Source organism: Mirounga leonina, unplaced genomic scaffold (genome assembly GCF_011800145.1).
Source record: "Mirounga leonina isolate KUSES-001 unplaced genomic scaffold, KU_Mleo_1.0 Mir_151, whole genome shotgun sequence".
Lineage (NCBI taxonomy): Eukaryota > Metazoa > Chordata > Mammalia > Carnivora > Phocidae > Mirounga > Mirounga leonina.
The window spans coordinates 52,456,497-52,478,716 of record NW_023270377.1 but is presented as its reverse complement, the minus strand read 5'-3'; the positions used below and the strand labels follow the sequence as shown (position 1 = coordinate 52,478,716).

The window sequence follows — 22,220 nt, the reverse complement described above, 5'->3', positions numbered from 1 at the left end:
ATGTAATAAGAGATGTACAGATGCTAAAGCATCACTATATTGGTGGATACACAAAGAAAGGGGCATTCATTTCTAGTATTAACAGGTCTGCACTTGTCTAAAGGAGCAGGAAGAAAAGACCAACATTGCAGATAATGATCAGATACAGCAGTCAGTTACCCTCTTTTATTTATTAGATGTTTTCCTGAAAGGTATGTGCAAAAAGATCTTGGAAAATTTGGTAATAATTTGAATGGACTATTTAAAAGAGTTTTTTTTTTTTTTTTTTTTTTTCAAATTTAAATTTTACTTAGTTAGCATACAGTGCAATATTGGTTTCTGGAGTAGAATTCAGTGATTCATCACTTAAAAACAACACCCAGTGCTCATCACAACAAGTGCCCTCCTTAATCCCTATCACCCATCTAGCTCATCCCCCACCTGCCTCCCTCTATCAACCCTCAGTTTGTTGTCCATTGTTAACAGTCTCTTATGGTTTGTTTCCCTCTCTCCTTTTCTTTTTTTTTAAGAGTTTTTTTTTTGAAAGAATGGTTCTCTTGGCAATGCAATAACCACATATCCTTATTTTAAAATTTTATAATCTTACAGATGAGATTTGCTTAAATTAGAAACATATATAGTGAAAACTTCTATACCTGAAGAACAGGTCAATAAATCTGACAAACAAAGGGGAAAAAAGTGATTCTATAAGGGGAATAAACACAGTCAGTCAGCTTCCCCATGGAAAATTTATCCTTCTTCTTAAGTTCCCTACCAATATCACCAACCTCTCATTAGCAAATGTCTAGTGTCCTGTTTCTTACAGAAATGAGGAAGCTGGATGTGTTTGTCCCTGATGCTACATTTTCTTCTGTTTGCACCTATTTTCTTTACATCTCTGAGTAAAAGGTATATGCTTCCACTTATCTATCTTTTACATTTCTTCTCTCTTTCCTATAGTGCTGGCTACTTTCTTTCTACTGGGTTCTTTGTTTCTGTTTACAAAATTCTGAAACTTCCATGTTCCAAAAGTCATTCCCTGACTTGGTTCACTCCTGGAGTCTTCCACCTGTCTTCCCTTTGGTGCAGAACTTGAAGTGGTCGTGTGAAGTGGCTCTTCGACTTCCTTTCTTCCTGTTTATCCTTACCCTCCTGCAAAACCAAAGGTGTCTCTTCAGTCTTCTCTTGTACTGAGCCCAAGTTCCTTCTTGAAACGCTCTTCCCCCTTGATGTCGACAGACAGTGGCCTTGCCTGGTTCTCCTTCAACCTCTACAACAGTCCCCCTCACCAGCTCCTATTCTTTGCCTGCCCCTAGTGTTGGCATTCCTCAAGATGATTCTCTTGTCCTCTTTTGGATGTTATATGATCTAATTACTCTGATAACTTCTACCACATTGATATAGATTCCTAAATCCCATAGGTGAAATCTCTACCTTCCTCACAGGTTCAAGATTCTTTTCCCCTAATAGTCTGTGGAACATCTAGTTTGGATGTTTCATGGGTATTTCAAACTCAACCTGGTACTGAATGAATGATCTCCACCTAGGAGCCCTTCCAAGTAGTCCCCTTATCAATCAATGACATTACTAGTTGTACATGAGAACTGTCAGCAATAACTCTTGAATTCTTCCTCTTTTACTTTCTATGTGTAATGAATGACCTAAATTTACTGATACTACTTTCTAAATATTTCTTTTATCAGCCTTATTCATTCTATCCAGCAGATATTTCTTCAGCATCTACTATGTGCCACTGCCTCATTTCAGGCTCTCATCATGTCTAGATTACCATTAAACTTCTTTCTAGATCTTGCTACTTCTAGGTGCCAAGCCCACCTCCTCCCTCCTATCCTTGCCTATGCTCTCATAACCCTCTTCATATAATTATATTTTGATCTTGCATTAACTATAATTTTTTTTCCACAGCCAAAATTATTTCCAGGGTAGAGAGATTCTTGAGTCCTGCAACAATGTCCTAATTCATCTTTGTGTCCAGTGTACAGAAAGCCATAGGTGGGCAATCAATATGTTAAAATAAGCAATGTTCGGGGCGCCTGGGTGGCTCAGTTGGTTAAGCGACTGCCTTCAGCTCAGGTCATGATCCTGGAGTCCTGGGATCGAGTCCCGCATCGGGCTCCCTGCTCAGCAGGGAGTCTGCTTCTCCCTCTGACCCTCCTCCCTCTCATGCTCTCTGTCTCTCATTCTCTCTGTCTCAAATAAATAAATAAAAAAATAAAATAAAATAAGCAATGTTCAATTCAATGCAGTGCCTTTTAGCCTCACAAATAAAAATACTAGAAATTCACTGTTAATGGCTGAATCATAAAGTGAAATAAATATAGAGAGAACAGACATTTTCGCTGTTAATTATGTAAAATACCTGTATTATTGTTGTTGAAGGTATATATAAGCAATCAATATTTGATGTCATTTGAGATAATTCTCTTAAAAATAGGTCTCCTTGACACGTACTAGGACAGAGTCATAACAACAAATACATTGTGCCTGGTCCAATGTTTTGATTTGATAAAATGAACAAACCTATAGATTTTATTATCTTCTTTATTAGGAATCCTATATAAGCTTACATAAAATCAATAAGCATGTACCTATGCCAGAAAAATCTAAAGCACATGTGAAAAAAAATATCAAAGTAAAGCCCATCCTCTTTGCAACTAAACTGGTATCTTGTTGTCATAGCAAGGTTTCAGTCATAGCAATACTGTGGGTCTTACATTTGGAGAGTCATCAGAGATTTGTAGCTCAACAACTCATTCTGGCAATGTTGTAAGCAGTCAATAACAAATAACATCACAGTATATTCATTTGAGTTACCAACAGTTACATGATTGATATATTTATGCAATAATATTCTTTAAGAAATTCCAAGTATTATGACTTATGCCACTATTTAATTTTCTCCACCCTTTTAGGTAGTAGATGTCTATTACTGAAGGTGTCATTTTACAGGCTTTGTATCTTAGTGATGATACCACTCACAGCCTACCCAGATCCCCAAGGCACATAACCTTTATGCCACGTGGCCCGAGACTGACCCAGTACATTTGGAGTCCTCTAGACACCATTTAGCTACTTCCAACTAGATTCCTCCTTTAGATTTGATCTAATTCCTGATGTCCTCAAGCATTACCCAGCATAGTGGGGGCCAGTTTATCTCACAACACCTACTAGGTTAGTCAACTTGTTTTATTAGTCACAGGACTTCTTGTTGGAAAATGTCTGACCTTGATGCCTCACTTGAGGGTGAACTGTTAAACAACCTTTTGGAAACAGAAAGAGTTCTCTAAATAGCATATGCCATTTTGCAGATGTGGAAAACAAAACAGAGTACTTACATGACGAGCCCAGAGACACAAGTAGCCAAGGACAGACACGGAAATTAAAGCTAGTTTTTAAAATTCTCAGAGCACTCAAATATCATACATTGGGTCAACTGATGCTGGTGGGGCCCCTTCACATCTAACGCTACATTACCATGCCTCCAGCTAAATCCCGGAAACCCTGCCTCTTCAAGCACAGTTGATCACTGGGAAGCTTGCTAATTCCTAATTAACTATGTTTATGTCTGATTTTCATATCTTGGCTTTTAGACTAATCCTGGAAGCAGGGAAAATTATCTATAAAATTGACTCTTCACTGAATACGAATCTGTATGTCCTTGCTTTATTTTTTTTTTTAATTTTATTTATTTATTTGACAGAGAGAGAGAGAGCGTGCGCAAGCGGGGGAGCGGCAGGCAGAGGGAGAGGGAGAAGCAGACTCCCCACCGAGCAGGGAGCCCGATGCAGGGCTCAATCCCAGGACCCTGGGATCATGACCTGAGCCGAAGGCAGACTCTTAACCGACTGAGCCACCCAGGTGCCCCTCTAGGTCCTTACTTTAAAAAAACAAAAAAGCTTATTTATTTGAAGTACCTTAGGACCCATGAAAATTAGGTGACCGATTTTGTAAGTTCAAAACAGGTCCTGTACTGCCGTTTTCTGCCAGACTGTGGTCCTGAGTTAGGATATCCTGCTCTTTCCATTTGAAAGCCCATGTCAGTTGGGGTCTGGCCACTGGGCTACAGCCTGCAGTGATTCTGTGGTCCAATGAAATGACAGTCATTGCCTAGCTCTGCATGACAACTGCCCCATCGTCTTCATGCCACTTTGCTGGGGGGCAGAAGCTGCCAGTCTCACACTCAGATAAAACAGTGGCATCTTCAAGTAGCTCCCTGTTAAAAGCTGGCAGCCCACCTCTGTATCAATGAGTTGGCACGGATTCTAGTGAACATGTCACTTTTCTAAGGGAGCACAAAAGAGGGCTTGTTTGCTAGAGCTGGAATCTAATGAACAGCTTTCTCCTATTTTGTGTAGTTTTCCAGCCATTTGACTTGTACAATAGAGAAATCATATTTCAACTTCTTCAGGTTGAAAAATTGCCCCTTTTCCGATTTGTCACTGAGAGATGTGAAACAGTTATTTCTAAGGCAGCTTTATTATGGAATATAGAATAAGTAACTCCTGTCACTCAAATCAAGTCCCTCAGGGAGTAGGTCCAGTAATGATTCAAAGCCAGGACTAAGACTAAAAACTAATTTTCTAGGTGGAATGAGGAGTAGGTTCTTTTCCTTCTAAATGAATGGCCCTTTACAGAGGAAACATGGATTCACAAGGTATAAGGAAAAACATCTGAATTCTGCTCCTCCCATCTCTTCCCTCTCTAGATACAGAATTTAGGGGTTAGCTTTGAAACTCCAGGTAGACTGACAAGGGAAAGGTCAGCCTGAGAGATATTGAGGGCACCGAGTCTTTCTTCATCTAAAAAATGTATCTTTATTTAATAGAGAAAAAAACAAACAAACAAAAAAAAACCATTACTTTCTTCAAACAAGCTCATTGAGTCAGGCTGCCCCAGGGAGATGGGTGTGGGCTGCCACTCTTTATGGACTGATTGGGTACTGCCTGTCCTAAGGAGGCTACAGACATTCAGCGGCTGGACTGCCCAAGTGTAAGAAAACTACTAATCCTTTTAAAAATATACTGCGGCTAAAAGCCAATCATACTTTCACATTTTGAATCTAGCATTTGTGCCCAAATTCAATCTGCTGCTTTATTATGAAATTGTCAAAGGCGGCTTTTTCTTTAAGGCCTATGGGTTGCAGGAGAAAGTCTGTTGACCATAGAGAGTCTCCTTTAAAAAGTGATGTTAATTCAAGAGGCCTGGGCACCCAAAGGGCTGTCTAGAGGTTCTCATCATCTAGATCCCTTAGGAATACTGTGACATGGGGCCTTATGGCTACAAATTTCTTTCCCATCCTACCCACGCCCTGAGATATATAAACTCATCTGGTCATTGGAAGTTATTATTGCAAATAACAGTATGCGGAAATAGAGGGGAAAAAAAACCCCATAAGCTTCCCACACTAAGCAGGAGTTTTTAAACTGGGGGTTGGTCTTTGGACTCCCAAGTTCACAGGATCCATAAACTTGGGTGGCAAAAAAACCCAAAAAACCCTTTATTTTCATTTATCTCTGATTGAAATTTAGCATTTCTTCAATTATAAAAGAAGGCAAAAAACTCCAGCAGTCTTAACAGTACCTGCAACCCTGTCCACCAATAGAAATAAGATATTTTCATCAGATATTACAGTAGTCATAAAAAGCTTGAAACTGTTTATGCCTCACATTACTTCAAAATTATCGTTGACATTAGACCTGTTGCTAGATCTTATTTAACGCCTTATTGTTATGTCACTATATCATCATAAAAATTCAACAACAGTATTCAGTATACTTGGTTTTCTTTGTAAAACTATTAAGTTTCATTTTATGGATTTAAAAACATCCTTCTGAGGGGCACCTGCCTGACTCAGTCAGTGGAGCATGGGACTCTTGATCTCAGGGTCGTGAGTTCAAGCCCCACGCTGGTTGTAGAGATTACTTTAAAAAAAAGCAATGAAAACAAATAAAAACATAATTCTGAGCATAGGCCACAGGAATCCATGGCACCCAAAGTGGTTAAGAACCTCTGTGTTGACACCCGTCACTTCATGCTGACTTCTTTCTGTTCCTAGCCATCATTTCAACCACTTGTTTACCAACACCCTAAATTCCCTTCCTTGTCCCCAGGTGTCCTCTCAGTGCTTCGATTATGTAAACCAGGCCGTCTTTCACATCTGAGTCCTGTGGTGTACTGGTCCTTCTTCCCTTTCACTCGCACCCACCACCCCCAAACCAGGGCCCCTGTTTGCAAGGCTACCTTCCTTCCCATCAGGCAGAGGGAGCTTAAGTCCTCTGCCTAGGACTTCCTTTCCTTCCCAGACAAGTTCGGCACCCGTCTCTTTTCATGTAGCTTATTACTTGTTCAGCATTTACCCTTCCAGAGGGTATGCTCTCAGGAGGGCGTGGCCCGAGTCCACCTGATGCACTATCACATACCCAGCGTATTCAGTGGGGGCTTAATACATACATGCATGAACAACCCATTTTGTAACTTTTGATCTAGTGTATTACATGCATTCTTCATGTTGCTTTCATTTACGGTAAGGCTGCATAATATCGTAGTGGGTATAAGTACTTTATTGAAATAACTTCCCTGGTACTGATCATCTTGTTTCCACTTTTCATTAATACAAATACTGCTAGAGTAGGCATTTTCATATGTAACTTTTTATTTTTTTTGCTTTGTATTTAGGATTATTTCATTAGTATAAACTACAGGAAGAGGAATTAACTAGTCTAATGGGATGAACATTTTTATGGTTTTTTATTTATTCTATGATGTTGTTTTCTAAAAGGGTTCTCTCAATTTAAAATGCTGTAAGTGACATAAACAGACATCTACTAGTGGTTTTTCAAAATACTCAAAAAAGTCTTACTGGATATTTAAATCTTATGGGTTAATCAAAGGACTGGATAAAATTTTTGTTGAAAAGAATAAAATGAATAAGTTTTCCTTAACTCAAAATGTGGTATCCTAATTAATTTCCCATTGAGTAAAAATATTTTCTTTATTAACAGAGAACTAGGAACAAAGATATTCTAGGAAAGACAAATTGTTTTAACTTAAATATGGCCATTTTGCTAGTTAAATGAGTAAAAATTATCATAAAACTATGACAGAAGTTCAAATATTTGTAAGCAAGGAATAAAATAATCTCTGTTGTGACAAGAAATTCTAGTATTTATGTCATTTCATATTTGAAAGAAAACAAAGCACATATTTCCTAGAGGCTAACTAATTAATAGCATACACAAATTATGTAAAAAATTGCACACTAAGAAAATTTTTTACAAGAAGCCAGAAATAAAATGTATGAGCTGGTAAGTTTCTCATTTACTGACATAAATGCCAGCAGGGACTTGTCAGGCAGGAGCATGTTTCTTATTCCCATCACAGCCTCCCCTCTCCTCCTCAGTGGCCAACCCTGGCTCCAGGCGGGGCTGCTTCTCCAAGGTAGCACCCAGTTTTCTGCCTCAACAAATGGAGATGTGTTGGGATATCCTTTCTTTTAATACTGTAACTGTGTAGAGGGCAGATTGCTGACCTATGAGGTGGGGTATCCATCTTATTGAAGACAAAGGAAAAAGACCTAACCAGTGTCCTCTCGCCATGTCCATACACTAGAGAAGGTGTTGCAGCTACCCTGTGAAGGTCTTCTGAATGGTATTAATTTAATATATGCTACCTATGTGACTGCCATGTGCAGGATGAAGTGCCGGGAGCTGCAGAGGCCATAACAGACGAGATACTTTAAGCAGTGGGAGAATGAGTAGAAAGACATTTCCTCCATGTATAGAAATGTGAGGAAGACCAAGGAGGTCCTTCCACATCTTTACATGTCCCACTGGGAGAGTCAGGCTCATCAAGCCTTAATGTCTGGAAGGAAAACACAAGTGTAAATAATTACTATGAGATGATAAAACAAGCACATAAAGAGGAAAAAAGTACAGGTCACTGTTGCATGGCAGCAAGGCATGGAATGGTCATAGAGTCAAAAGGACGGAGATGGGAAATTTCTTTGAACAATGGTTGCCTTTTATGGCTAGCATTTATTGAGTATCTGTTATGTGATAGGCACCGAGGCTTCCATTATTGATTCATTAATCCTGACAACTCTGGGAGGTAGGTCTTGGCCCTCCCTTCTAACAGATGGGAAAACAGGTCGGTGAACATGATTTGATTAAGGTTATCTGGTCAGTGAGAAGTGGAGCTAATCTGTCTGACTTCAAGCTCATGCTCTTTTTACTACATTATACATACAAGGTAGGTAAATGACACTCAAAAATCATACCTTGGTTAATATATCCTTATTCAGAGACACTCAAAACTTGATTTCTCAAAAATAAAACCAGTTGTAAAAGAGGGTGGGAATAGAAATAATGCACCTTTCTGAGGTGTCAGATGTCTAGAAGTGTCACTTAGTGAAAAAAATCTCAAATAACCTTCAGAAAGCACATGTGGTTAAAGTTCGTGCACCTTCATCCAAAGGTGGCATAGCATGGTAGTGAATTTGAGCGGCTGCCTGGGTGAGAATCTGGGCTTGAAGTTACCTTCTCTCTGAATGACTCTAAGCCACCATTTCCCCTCACTAGATCTCACTTTCTAGTGTCCATCAGAGGACTATATCATTAAATAAGATAGTATATATAAGATATTTAGCATATTAACATCGGGCGCACAATAATCATTCAGTTACACATTAATTATTAGTAGTTTAGTACTGCTGTTAAAATTATTTTTGGCATATCATTCTAATAAGATTGGACCTGGTTTTCTAGAATAAACTATAATAGGTGTGGCATAATGGAAGATGATGGTATCTGCCCACCACAAGGGGCACCTATCACCTTTCACGGATAGCAGCAAGAAGGGACTGCCCCACAAAAGGAAAAAATCCCAAACTGTAAGAACATCAATAATGGGCATTTTTATTATGCTTTACATTTTGCCAAGCATCTGCAAAATCTTTTCATTTGATTCATAAAACACCACTGTGATGCAGGGAGGGCATTATTCCCAATTTATAGATGAGAAAACAGAGGCTCAGAGAATGTAATGCCTTCTCTAGAGTCATGGCTAGTTAAAAGAGCAAAGAGTACCACAGTCTACAGATGCGCTGTCCAATTCAGTAGCCATGTGGAGTACTTAAAATTAAATAAAATTAAATATTCAGTTTCTCAATAGCACAAGCCACGTTTAAAGTGCTGAATAACTATGTGTGGCTCATGGCACTCATGTTGGACAACACAGATTACAGACCATTTTCATCACCACAGAGTATTTTATTGAATAGAGCTGGCCTATAAAAATGAGGGCACCAAACTATTAATGTGTGATACCATGCCCAGTATCCACAATCCTGCCATGTGCAGCATGAAATACTGATTCTCAGTACTTCTCGGAGCAAGAAACCAGGGAAGGGGAAAATATTTTATAAGTGTTTCTATGAAAAATACTTTAAGTTTTATACCATAAAGCTAAATTTTGTGTGGTACCATTAGAATTGGGCCTAGAATCCCCCAAAGTGCCTAGTACCAGTGCCCTGAACACAGAATCTACAAATATTTACTGGGTGATTCTATTTGATCATCCACCCATCTCAAAAAATATTTCACTGTCAGAGAATTCTTCCTGAAGCAAATAAGTGGAATGTCATAAAATGTATGTAATAACCTTTGTTAAAACCTCAGGGGCATTTTTGGTTGTGCATTTACAAAATTATTCGATGTACATATAAAATCTTCTTATATTCCGATATCTTGTCAATGCCAAAAGGTTGTAAATAAGTGTAATCAAAAGAGAAGAATACCAGTTAAAATATGTCAGAAGATGAGGAAAGTTTTCGATAGTGATATAAGCCTTAATGAGGAGATAGCCAAGGTTTTGCTTTTTGGAATGGCTTATAACATATCCCTAGTAAATTACAAGTTAATAGATCCTCAGCAAATCATAAGGGAGTCTCAACTTTTGGTTCACTTTCTTAGAGTGATGCTAAGGAAATAGCTTTCGAAGTGGAGAAACTAAATACTCAGTCTTATTTCGAAGCAATATAAAATCCTCACAAGTTTCAAAAGTTAGTTTCCAGAGTCTGACAAAAACTTAACTAAGAATCTTCAGCCTTGCCTGGCAGGATGCTGTTGTCAAATTCAAGGTGGATGGGCAAAGATGGAGGCAGTTTCATTTTTTAAATTGACTTTGAAAGTCTTAATGATATATGTACATTTCGTGAAAATATGAGCCTTGGTATAATGGTCTGTTCTCTTTAGACAGATGGGACTCAATTTATGTTCTACATGATTGTACCCCAGAATTTCAGACTTAAGATGTTTGTCGTAAATATAGTTAATCTATTATTTTATGAGGGATACTAAATCTCGGCCTCCCGGATTTGGATAGATGTATGCCAAGTTTATGATGGCACTTGTCTATAAATGACAGATGCTGCCAAAGCAGAAAACCATCATTTTCTTCAACTCAACAGCACAAGGTCCTGTTGCTAGAGACAGAAAGCGGGGAAGAGGCAGTTACAAAGACCTTGCTGGCTAATCGATGGAGTCCTGTGGCAGTCAGCGGAAATGAGAAGTTGTCATTTGGAAAACTTGGCCCCATTTGTAACAACACATAAAAACTATGAAACACACAGGGGAACCCATAAAAATGACGAGGCAAGTGTCTCGCCATTTGTATCCTTGGCAGAAAGACTCTTCGACAAAATGGAAAATACGCTTTCATAAAGCAATAGGGTAACCATAAAAAGCTGAACTATAGCCTTTCCAGGTAAATCCTACTGATCTACTAGTTGATAACTACTCTGGGTTCATACCCGAGGAATTGCCACAATGCAGAAGCACAATACGCTGAAGATGAAAATGAGCTGTTTTGTGGTATTCTATCCCCTTTCCTTCCTTCTTTTGTCTTTTCTGACACTGTCATCTCACAGTTCCCATGGTACGATCATGGGGATGGGCTAAACAAAACCATCTCCCTATCCCCAGTGGGAATATTTTAGATGGAATGATTCAAAATGCTAATGATTCTGTGGAGAGAGTTTAGGACAACCCAGCTGGACCCTTTAGAGGGCAGTTCAAGGCTTCTGCCATATTGGGGATGCCCTACCCGGTGTCCACCTCTATTTCAGTGAGTATATTTGGCTCTAGATACGTAAAATCTGTAATCGTCAAACTGGAGCTTTGAGAACATTTGTCATTTACCCGAAATGAGTGTTTTCATTCAAACTTGCTCTGGAAAAGATCTATAATGTCTAAAGCTTTGTTCTATTGCAGTTAAATGCTACAAACATATTGCATAGGAACTAAGGATTATTAATAAAACAAAGTCTTAATGTTTCTTACAGTGCCATAGTTTCTCCTGAAAAATATCAACAGTCAGCAAGTAATTTAAAAGTAATATATGGAGGTGGGCAGGGGGTTGGGGTTAAACAGGTGCTGGGTATTAAGGAGGGCACTTGTGATGAGCATCGGGTGTTGTGCATGGGTGATGAATCGATAGGTTCTACACCTGAAATTAATACTGCACTCTATGTTAACAGCTGGAATTTAAATAAAAACTGGGGGGGGGGAACTAAAGTAATGTACGGTTCTACTCACTAATTCTTAAAAAAGTGGTTTAGTGGTTTCTGACTTTGCCCATTGAGATACTTGTATTTATTCCTAGGGAAGAGAAGTTTAGAAGTAATGGGAGTAATGACATAGCTTGAGACAGAAGTCCTGACTTTATTGGGATAGGAATGGTGCAACCACACATGAACTATTTCACTTTTCTTAGACCCAGGTTCCTCATCATTACCATATTTTGGGGAGCAGCTTGAAGGTGGTAACCATATATTATTTTTCTTTGTAGCCCTAATATCCAACACATTAAAAAAACACATAATAGGTTGGAAGCTCCTCGAGGGCAAGAAAATGTTTTTGTGTTCACTGTTGCACCCTAGTATCTGGATATTACATCATTTAGTATAAATAATAAATATTTCTTCAGTAAATAAATGGATATAAAGTTTGTTGCATGAATGAATGAAATATGGATACTAATTTCTGCCCTAATAGTCACAGGGTATTGAGAGGGTCATACAAAAACATATATGTGACTGGATTTTATAAATTGAACAAATTTAAGGTGTTCCTATTGTTATAGTTCAAGCAGAACATGCTGGTTTCATTATCTTTGCTTTTAATTGCATTTATAAATACAACTATAGCATTTTGAATCATTCCATCTGCTTTCATCTGCTTAGACAGAAACTAATTAAAGGCTGTTTAGCTCTAAATAGCTTTCTATACTTTGAGCTAGAAATGGATTTTCCCCATTTGATATCTAATTAATTAAAAAAAAATCTAGGACTAAAGACTAGACATATGTACCATTAGGTTGACTACCACAATATTTTATCAAGGTTGATTATAAAAATATTTTATTATTTTCAAGAAATACGGCTCTTTGAAGGCTCTGGGTTTTTCTGAACCTGTTATGAGGGGTTAAATGCTGTCACAAAGAGCATTCAATTTGATGTATAGGGCGTATTATCACAGGGAAGTGTACTGTCATATGGCATTATGACACTTGAACTCCAGGGAGAAATTTGGGTCGAGTGCCTGGTTAATATGTTCTCGCCATCTTCCTGAAGCTGCTTAATGCTTGCTGTGTTTTGACCCTAATTCTCCTAAAGCACATTTCTCCTCCCTCCTACCATGTTTTGAACTCCCACTGATGCATCATTAAAAGTTGGGATAGATCCTGGGAGACCATGAAACCATTTCTTTGGATTTTACATTTAATTCTATCTGAACTTCTAAAAGGTGAATGGGACAACTATTTTTAACTGCCTTTAATGAAACATATTTAATTTCTTCAATCATGTGGTCAGAACTTCTTACAATAAATGAAATACAAGCTATTATGGTTTAAATTCATTTTGTTTACTGACCTCAGAGGAAAAAAAGAAAGCTTGCCACGATACCCTGAAATGTTTATATCTGATAGCTCCATTATAATAAATTTATTTGGATTGCACAGATCCAGCTACAATGTGAGCCACATGATATCTCCAAATGGATCATAAAATTAAAAAAAATATATGGTTGTCCCAAGTGCCAAAATGGCAAGTGATAAAGCTTTTCTAACTCTTGTAAGATCTCTAGGCTACTTCTTAGAATAAATAATCTGTGCTCTTGAGGAATAGACAGAGGTGATCTGTGGGTCCCATGCTCCTTCTTAGATACTCTGAAATGACCCTTTAACTTGAGTGATATTTGGTGAATCCCAGGAAGCTGCCCTCCCAAAAGCTCCGTCCCTTAACATCTGGCTATTTCCTTTCCCTCAAAATTTGCCCTCATTGAACAAGATTTGCCCTCTATTGCTAAGTTATTGATGCTAAAATATGAGGATGGAAATTGAAATAGCCAGTGATATGATGTTGTGAGCCTGGATATTTGAAATCTGGTGGCTGAGACATCAAGTAACAAATATATTCATTTTGATTTAAATATCTAAGAATCATGTAGATACTGCTTAAGCCCACTTGATAGGAACTCTTCATTCAGAAGAGAAAGACCACTGCTAGGCAACTTCAGTCTCATAAGAATTGGCAGTCAACCATGATTTTTCACTGTGACTGTTACTCTAATTTCTGGCTGATTCCTTAGAGACAGTGTTGTCTGAAATAAAACATTTGGTCAATTAAGTGCCGCAGTCACTATTCCTCTTCTCTTCTCCTTCTTCTTCCTCTCTACAGTCCACCTAGACCATTTATGAAGGACTGGTTTTTGTGTCTTCTGTTCGTTTAAAACAGGGATTTTTTTTTGTGTGTGTGTGTTTGTTTGTTTTAAGTGGGCTCCACGCTAGGCTTGAACTCATGACCCTGAGATCAAGACCTGAGATCAAGAGTGAGATGCTTAACTGACTGAGCTACTTAGGATCCCTCTAAAATAGGGTTTAAAATGGAATAAAAACCAGTTTCCAAAAAATCTATAACTCTGACAAAGCTGTGGGAGCTTTTTAAGGATTTAGAAATAGGTAGTTAGCAATAGGTTACATATCACATTGTTTAGACCAGATTGCCCATCTGGGCAAAGTTTCTAATTTTCCAACTTGAAAATTGTACTACATATATGTGGGAATTCTTGCTTAGAGGCTGATATTCATTTGAAGTTGACAAAAGAATATGTATCTATTTAACAAATACAACCCACTTTATTTTTAAATAGTGCCATCTCTAACAACTTTGGTATTGCCTTTGTGGATATGATAGAACAAATGAAGTATTTTATTAGTATTAATATTTATAGAAAACATGGGGGAATGAAGAAATAATTTGAATGGCCCAGCCAATGAATTATCAAATCATATATACAGATTTTGAGTAAGGAAACACAGAAAATGAGGTAACCCCAAAATATAGGTGGTTGCCATTACTTCTGGTCCAAGTCTCGGCAGTGACACAGTGAATAAAGTCAATACTATTAGACCAAGTATTCTGGGGTGGATAGAGAAGTGCAGAGCAAGCGGAGGATGCAGGATTAGAGACCACCACATAGCTGCTGAAGAAGAGATTCTGTGGTTGGGATTTGTTTTACTCTCTCCCCACTTTCATCCCCTAGGGTCATTCTAGATCTCAATTCTCTTTCCTTGTTTATACCACTGCTATACTTGATCCTGGTGTGTTCCTATTGCTTACTAGGCAAACACAAGTGCTTAGGCAGTCTCTGTCACTGAGACCTCACTAGTATTTGATGGTAGAAATAAATGCCTTGAGTTGTTTAAACTTTAACATATGCTCATTGGTTACCATATAGGTATAAGAAATGCGGTGATTGTGACCCAAGCCCCTGATTTTCTATTTCTATATTCCTCTTTCCTTGGGTCTATCCCCTAGTCTTTGACTTCTTTTTGTACTTCTTTTCCTCTTCTTCCACACCTTTCCTTCTTTAATTGTCTTCTGTACTTTTATTGGTTCTTCTTTCATTGATCCTTCTCAATTTCCATTTTTAACTTTTTTTCCCTGCTCAATACTTTTACTACTATCCCTGGACAAACCCAACTCCCAAATAATAATATAACTAAGGGGAGCACTGAGCACACACAACAGCAATACTGGAACATTTACAATACCTACCAACTGTGTCATTAGCTCAAGACAGAAAATAAGCTGAAAGAATGGAGTGACTCTAACTTCCATTGTTTTATCATCTTGTGTATAAGTTCTGCTGTGCTTAAGGAGCATAATTCAGGTAATAAAACCTTTGGCAGGGTGTTGTTTCATAGAGGCAACAATATCCTGTAGAAAATGAAACCAGGCAGGAAGTCAGGAGATGATGGATCCTGTTCTTCCAAACACTGGGTAACCTCCGGTAAATAAGTCCTGCACTGTGGACCCTGCCTCGGTTTGCTATTTTGTAAACCCTAATATCTGATAGACCTGTGTGAAGGATTAATTAGATAATATACATAAAAATACTTTGTTCTTTAGAAGGGGAGAACTGTGATGGAATAATCCAGTATTTATCATCTGTTCATCAGATAACATGATTTGGTGATTCTATCACACAAAGAACAAACGTTTTTATTATCAAATTTGGGTTAACTCACTCCTAGGCTGCAGAGCTGTTGGAACCACCATTCCTGGGACCTAATCAATAATTGTCCTTTCCTAAATAGTCTTTTGGCTTACGAGACTTTCTGAAACTTCTTATAGTAGTTGATTTGCTCTTCTCCAAAGCCCTGAGCAGCCACAAGAAAGCATTCTTAAGTCTTCTCCTAAAATTCTACAATTTGAAGAGCAGAAGAGAATCAGAAGTGCGTGTGTGCATGCGTGCATGTGCGCGTGTGCACGTGTGGGTGCTTCCAACAACAGAGAGGTCCCTAAAGAGAGAGTCAAACATTGAGAAAGGGATATATGCTCTTAGTCTCCTTTCATAGACCTTGTTCCTCAATTAGTCACTGAAACAAGATGACTTCTCCATATTGGGCCTGAGGGGCAGTTGTGAGTGTGTGAAAACCTTTTAAACATCCAATTTCATGGTGTACATGCTAGAAAAATGATTTTTTTCTCTTCTTTCTGAATCATTCAGTTTGAACCTACTCAGAAAAACTGCTGATTCATTGGACTATGAAATACAGACTCTTCTTAAGAGGCATTTCCTGTAGTAGCCCATTTCCACTTATGTAACGCTCTTCTGCTAGTCAATTCATAGCTCTTTAAAAAGTTCCCTTAAAATCCTCAAGTTCACTTGTAACTCTGAGGGGAACTCTACACAGACCTTCAAAAATCAAAATCTTTTATGACTGAACACATTTCCAGATTCATTTAATAATGCCACTCTCAGAAAACTTCACCTTTTTGACCCTTCCCTCCCCTTTGCTGCGGTAAAAGAATATAAAAAAGTCTTTAATAAACAACTTTAAGCATTCCTTCACTGAAAAAGTCTGTAGCAAAAACCAAACATAAAATGAATAAAAAGGTAATAAACTCAGTATTTTAGGTCCATTTCTCAATTTTTTTCTAAACACATTATGACCAAGTAGCCTCTACTTCACTTTCATGCATATATACATATATATATATATATATATATATATTTACACACACACACATATATATATACTTAAATGTATATATTTTAACAACATGGAATGGTAACATCAAATGCTTAGGTTCCGTGCAAACACATAACCCTTCCTGTGAAGGAAACATATTAATATTATAAAAACAAATCATGGAGAGTAACATGCAACAGCTGAGGGGAGGAGAATGGGGTTGGGGCAGGGGACCCAGAGAAACACAAAGAATGTAAAGAACAAAAAGTGTCATTGACCTGATTTGTCAGAGCTGTTGCCTGTGATTGGAGTGATGGAGCAGCTGGGATTAGCCTTTGCGCTGTCCTTGGAAGAAACCATTTTGGGTTTATTTTTCGTTGCCTCTAGTGCTTTGACCTTCTTGGCATGTTTACTTCCTTTGTAGTGGGCCTCGGCCTGGCTCTACAAAGGAGAACAAATCAGGCTCATTTTTTTGCTATTTACAAACACCACAATGGATGATCATGCAGGAAAATATACATTCAATCATAGGCACCACGGACATTTACTACTCAACACTCAACTATGTTTCTGGCATTTAATGAAGTGGTAGACCAGTTCCTAAGGGGGTTTTGCGATTGAAACCTTCTCTACAGCACAGAGGACCTGTATCTTTAAAAACCAGACATTATTATGAGTGGACAACAGGGCCAGGGCACAACTGTGATGCCTTGTGCCCTCCCGCCACTGCCCGTTGGGGATACTTTCAAACATTGAGCTGGCAACAAGCTGCTGTGAGTGTCCTTCCACAGACATTCCATTTTGTTTCCCTTCAGCTAAAAACCTGCTTGCCCTGCATCTACTTTTGTCTAGGCTCTGCTCTCTCCGAGAGCAACTGATGTAACACAGCAACCTGCTGGTGAGTGGAAATGGAGCTACATTTTAGAGTCGTCTACGTGTGCTTCATGCAGCATTTTGAAGATCCCAGTTCCAAGAATGGATAATTTAAGCCACAAAGGAAGGACAATCCTTGTTTCTAATCTCAGAAGTGATTCTGAAGTCAAAGCAGTTAGTGTTACATTCACTTATACGCAAAGCACAGGTGGAACTGTGACTTGGATACTAGCTCAAAAGGAAGAAAAGGGATCAAGACAAGTGCCTACTAAAAATCTTTAAAAGACAAAAACAAATTACAGAAAACAAAACATTTAATTAATTTATTGGCATTTGGAAATTTTCTCTCTGCCTAAAGAATAAGGATTTTATATTTTGGGCATCTAGCACGGATACACATATTAACAAAAGAATCTAAGTATATTTGCTTCAATTTCATTTTGAGTAGACCCTGAAAATAAAAACATGCATTTGGCAAAAAAAAAAAAAACAAATTGAGACATATATGGCATATTAGCTTAGTTATAAAGATGAAATGGATGATAAACTTATCATAAAATGAGTTCTCATTACAAAATTTCTAAAATAATAACTTTTTTTAATGTCAGTTTTCCTTATACACCTGTATGCACTTGAAGATGATTATACTAATGTTTTCATTCATTTTCCTCAGCAAGCAGAATACAGGTGGTGTGTGTGTGTGTGTGTGTCTGTATGTGAGCACATGTGTAAGTAGGTGGGTAGAAGTGACAACGGACAAAACGAGCCAGGTTTTAATTCTATATTTCAACTAAAGGGGGATGTATGTGATTTCCTTAGCATAGAACCCTGACTACCCGAGGTCAATAGCCTTATATTGACTGCACACACTACCTAAGTTCCTGAATATCTTTTCATAAATATCATTGTAGATCATCACTGACTTGTAATTGCTCTTAGTTGGTTGGCTCAAGGACTTCTCATAGTATTCTCTGTCCGGCTGGAAAAAATAACGGTCCCAAGGGAGGAGAAAAGTGGAACATAAGTTCTTTACTTATTAGGAGCCAAGAATGCTTAAATCCAGTTAAGGTAGATGGTTGGATACAAATAAGAAAATATACAAATAAAAACTTAGAAGTTGATAACGTGAAGTGATAATAATAGTGACTAATATTATTGAATGTGCCAAGCACAGTTCTAAATGTATTACGTGTATTAGCTCATTTAGTCCTCATAATACTCTGTGAGGTAGGTACCATTATTAATCAGCATTTTACAGACGGAAAACTAGGCACAGAGAAGTTAAATAACATTGAAAGTCACACAGGTAGCTGTAGAAGCCATTTTGTCGATCTGAAATGCTTACATGGACACCCCTATTTAACTGTACGCCCACACATTTACATACACATACTCACACTAAGTTAACATTATAATTTTAATAAAAGGAAAAAATACACACAAAGAAGCCACACTGCTTTTAATGACTCAGTGAAGATTATGTCTTAACAGAAGTTTCTATGAGTAGGAAAAATCGACTGAATTCATGGGAAATATATTAGCATTGTACATTAGGCCTGCTCCTTCCTGAAGAGCTAAGGAAGTCCCATCTTTTGGGTATACAACAATTTCTACATGATACCAGGAGACCTAACAACTCATCTTTCCAAGTATACTAAATAGTGTGATTTACTTTAGTGCCCTCCGGCTAAAGAAACATATGGTTCTCTAAATAAAACCTCCTAGCACTAGATAAGCGGAGTGTCATTTCCTCATTACAATTTCCTGGCATCACTGCAGAAAGTTAACAGCATCAATTAGCACTTGAGATAAAGATCCAGCTAAGTGACACCTCACTGGATGCCAAGATGGAAAGAACTCTTCATAGCCACGATCCACTTTCCTTTTGAGTTCTGGGGCACGGAGAGAAGTGCAACAAGGGAGCTTAGCTTCTACTCGATGTTATTTGGGAAGGACTTGTGGAATAAAGATAGTGGCAGGCACCACTCACTCACATTTGGCATCTTTCCAATTCCTATGTGGTATTCTTGGTAGGAGCACTTTGCTATCCTCAGTCCTGTATCTGAGGCAGTGTCAATGGCTTCTAAATCCTGGGCAAATCTTCAAGTGAAACTGAGACACTGTTAAATAGTAACACGATTAACCTGACTTCCTTATCTAGGACTCTTCTTCGTTGAGGAGCGAAAGAAACAAGGACAAGAGCTAGAAAACCCATGAACTAGGCAGCACAAATCAAGCCCAATCGACAACGGCTCTTGTGTCACTTCCGAGAGACCTGGTTGACCAAGCTGACTTACTTTACACCTCAGCGACTGAACAGGAGACACGTATTTGTCTAGCTCTAATGGTCTGCTTTCTGCTTCTCCACCAAAAGTGCTGTTGTGCCCCTGACTGGCAATGGTCCAAGAAACCTTTCTTGCCAAGAACTGTTGGAATTCGAGAGTTGCCTAAGCCACCATATTGACCTCCACAAGAGAATTCCTCAGGATCGAGATTCTTGTCTCACAGGTCACCCCAGGAGCAACCAGACCATGTACTGGTAGAGGAAGAGCTTTGACAGGAGATGACATCCTGGAATTTTCTCTTCTGTTTATCTCCATGTTTGTTACTAAAGGCTTTTGCTTTCATAAATCCTCTCCATCTCTCAGGACCCCACTGGTCCAAACAAAAAAGATAAAGAATGGGATGATGTATTGCTTTAAAAATAAAAACATGTCTGGGCAGAAGATATGAACAGACATTTTTCCAAAGAAGACATCCAAATGGCCAACAGACACATGAAAAAGTGCTCAATATCGCCCGGCATCAGGGAAATCCAAATCAAAACCTCAATGAGATACCACCTCACACCAGTCAGAATGGCTAAAATTAACAAGTCAGGAAATGACAGATGTTGGCGGGGATGCGGAGAAAGGGGGATCCTCCTACACTGTTGGTGGGAATGCAAGCTGGTGCAGCCACTCTGGAAAACAGGATGGAGCTTCCTCAAAAAGTTGAAAATAGAGCTACCATATGATCCAGCAATTGCACTACTGGGTATTTACCCCAAAGATAGAAAAGTAGGGATCTGAAAGGGTACGTGCACCCCAATGTTTATAGCAGCAATGTCCACAATAGCCAAACTGTGGAAAGAGCCAAGATGTCCATCAACAGATGAATGGATAAAGAAGATGTGGTGTATATATATATACAATGGAATATTATGCAGCCATCAAAAGGAATGAGATCTTGCCATTTGCAATGACGTGGATGGAACTGGAGGGTATTATGCTGAGTGAAATAAGTCAAACAGAGAAAGACATGTATCATATGACCTCACTGATATGAGGAATTCTTAATCTCAGGAAACAAACTGAGGGTTGCTGGAGTGGGGGGTGGGGGGAGGGATGGGGTGACTGGGTGATAGACACTGGGGAGGGTATGTGCTCTGGTAAGCGCTGTGAATTGTGCAAGACTGCTGAATCTCAGATCTGTACCTCTGAAACAAATAATGCAATATATGTTAAGAAAAAAAAAATAATAAGAAGAAGGTAGCAGGAGGGGAAGAATGAAGGGGGGGATATCGGAGGGGTAGACGAACCATGAGAGATGATGGACTCTGAAAAACAAACTGAGGGTTCTAGAGGGGAGGGGGGTGGGAGGATGGGTTAGCCTGGTGATGGGTATTGAGGAGGGCACATTCTGCATGGAGCACTGGGTGTTATGCACAAACAATGAATCATGGAACACTACATCTAAAACTAATGATGTAATGTATGGGGATTAACATAAGAATAAAAAAATAAAAAAATAAATTAAAAAAAAGAAAATTGAGAAAAAAATAAAATAAAAATAAAAACATAACACTAAAAATTTCTAAAATTCACTGTGCTCCCATTTCTGGTTTTTACCTTATTTCTAATTTGGACTTCAGAGACATGCCTAGGATCTTGAAACACGATGTTAAACTGTGTTCACCTTGTATAGAAAGGACACTCCCAAGCACAAACTTACAAAGTGTCTGGGGAAGAGCAATGTTACTAGAGAAAGTCCTCAACCATTTATCTACCAGTGGAACTCATCTTGTTGCATTTAAAAAGTAATTAGAACTCTTCCCTTCGTTAAAGAAAGTGCATCATTCAAACTTGGTGCCTAATTTTCTGAGACCTTAGATTTCAGGATGTTAAGCAGCGTTATATGGGAAATAGCAGAGGTCAGTTAATTTTCAGAGAAGCTCTATACACTAAAATGTCAAATAAAAAAAGATATCAAATGAACCACCATAAGAACAGGCTACACCAACAAGGGGAAAACGTTCTTATTATTGCACAAAGAATTATTTAGCACCTGCCATGTGCTAGACATTGAGAAAGATTAAAACCAAAGACCCCTACTCACAAGAGTGGTTGGAAAGAAAGACGTGCATGCAAATAACTACAACTCAAAGCAGAGAGTGGAATTATAAAATGGGATGTAAAGAGCAACAAAGAAGCCTAGAAGTTATAGGAGAGGTAAATCTCTCTGGATTGGAGGTGATGATGGAAGCTTCAGGAAAAAGAGGCATCACAGCTGGGGCCTGCCCTGGGGGGCAGGGTTCTAAAGCAGCAGAAGGGCGGAGGGGGGGATATTTCAGGCAAAGGGAACAGCATGTGCTAGGGTAGTGAGGTCCTGTGAACTTTGCCGTATTCCCTGGGCACATCCGCTTCTCAGCATCACTAGAGCACAGATACATAAAAGGAACAACAGGGAAAGGCTGCTGCATCATGCTACCCTGAAAGTTATTATCCCTTGTAAAACAGAAAATGTATAAGAGTGTTCTACAATTAAAACAA

General features: G+C 38.5%; 1 protein-coding gene across 8 annotated transcripts in view; it reads right to left on the bottom strand.

The window, feature by feature from the left end:
- Positions 1–22,220, bottom strand: part of ZNF385B (zinc finger protein 385B) — a 393,630-nt gene that overhangs the window by 11,951 nt on the left and 359,459 nt on the right. For all 8 annotated transcript variants that reach the window (XM_035007615.1, XM_035007618.1, XM_035007616.1 and 5 more), the window contains one exon: positions 16,815–16,977. In XM_035007615.1, the coding sequence (XP_034863506.1) occupies positions 16,815–16,977 (163 nt within the window). The remainder of the gene's footprint in view (positions 1–16,814; positions 16,978–22,220) is intronic.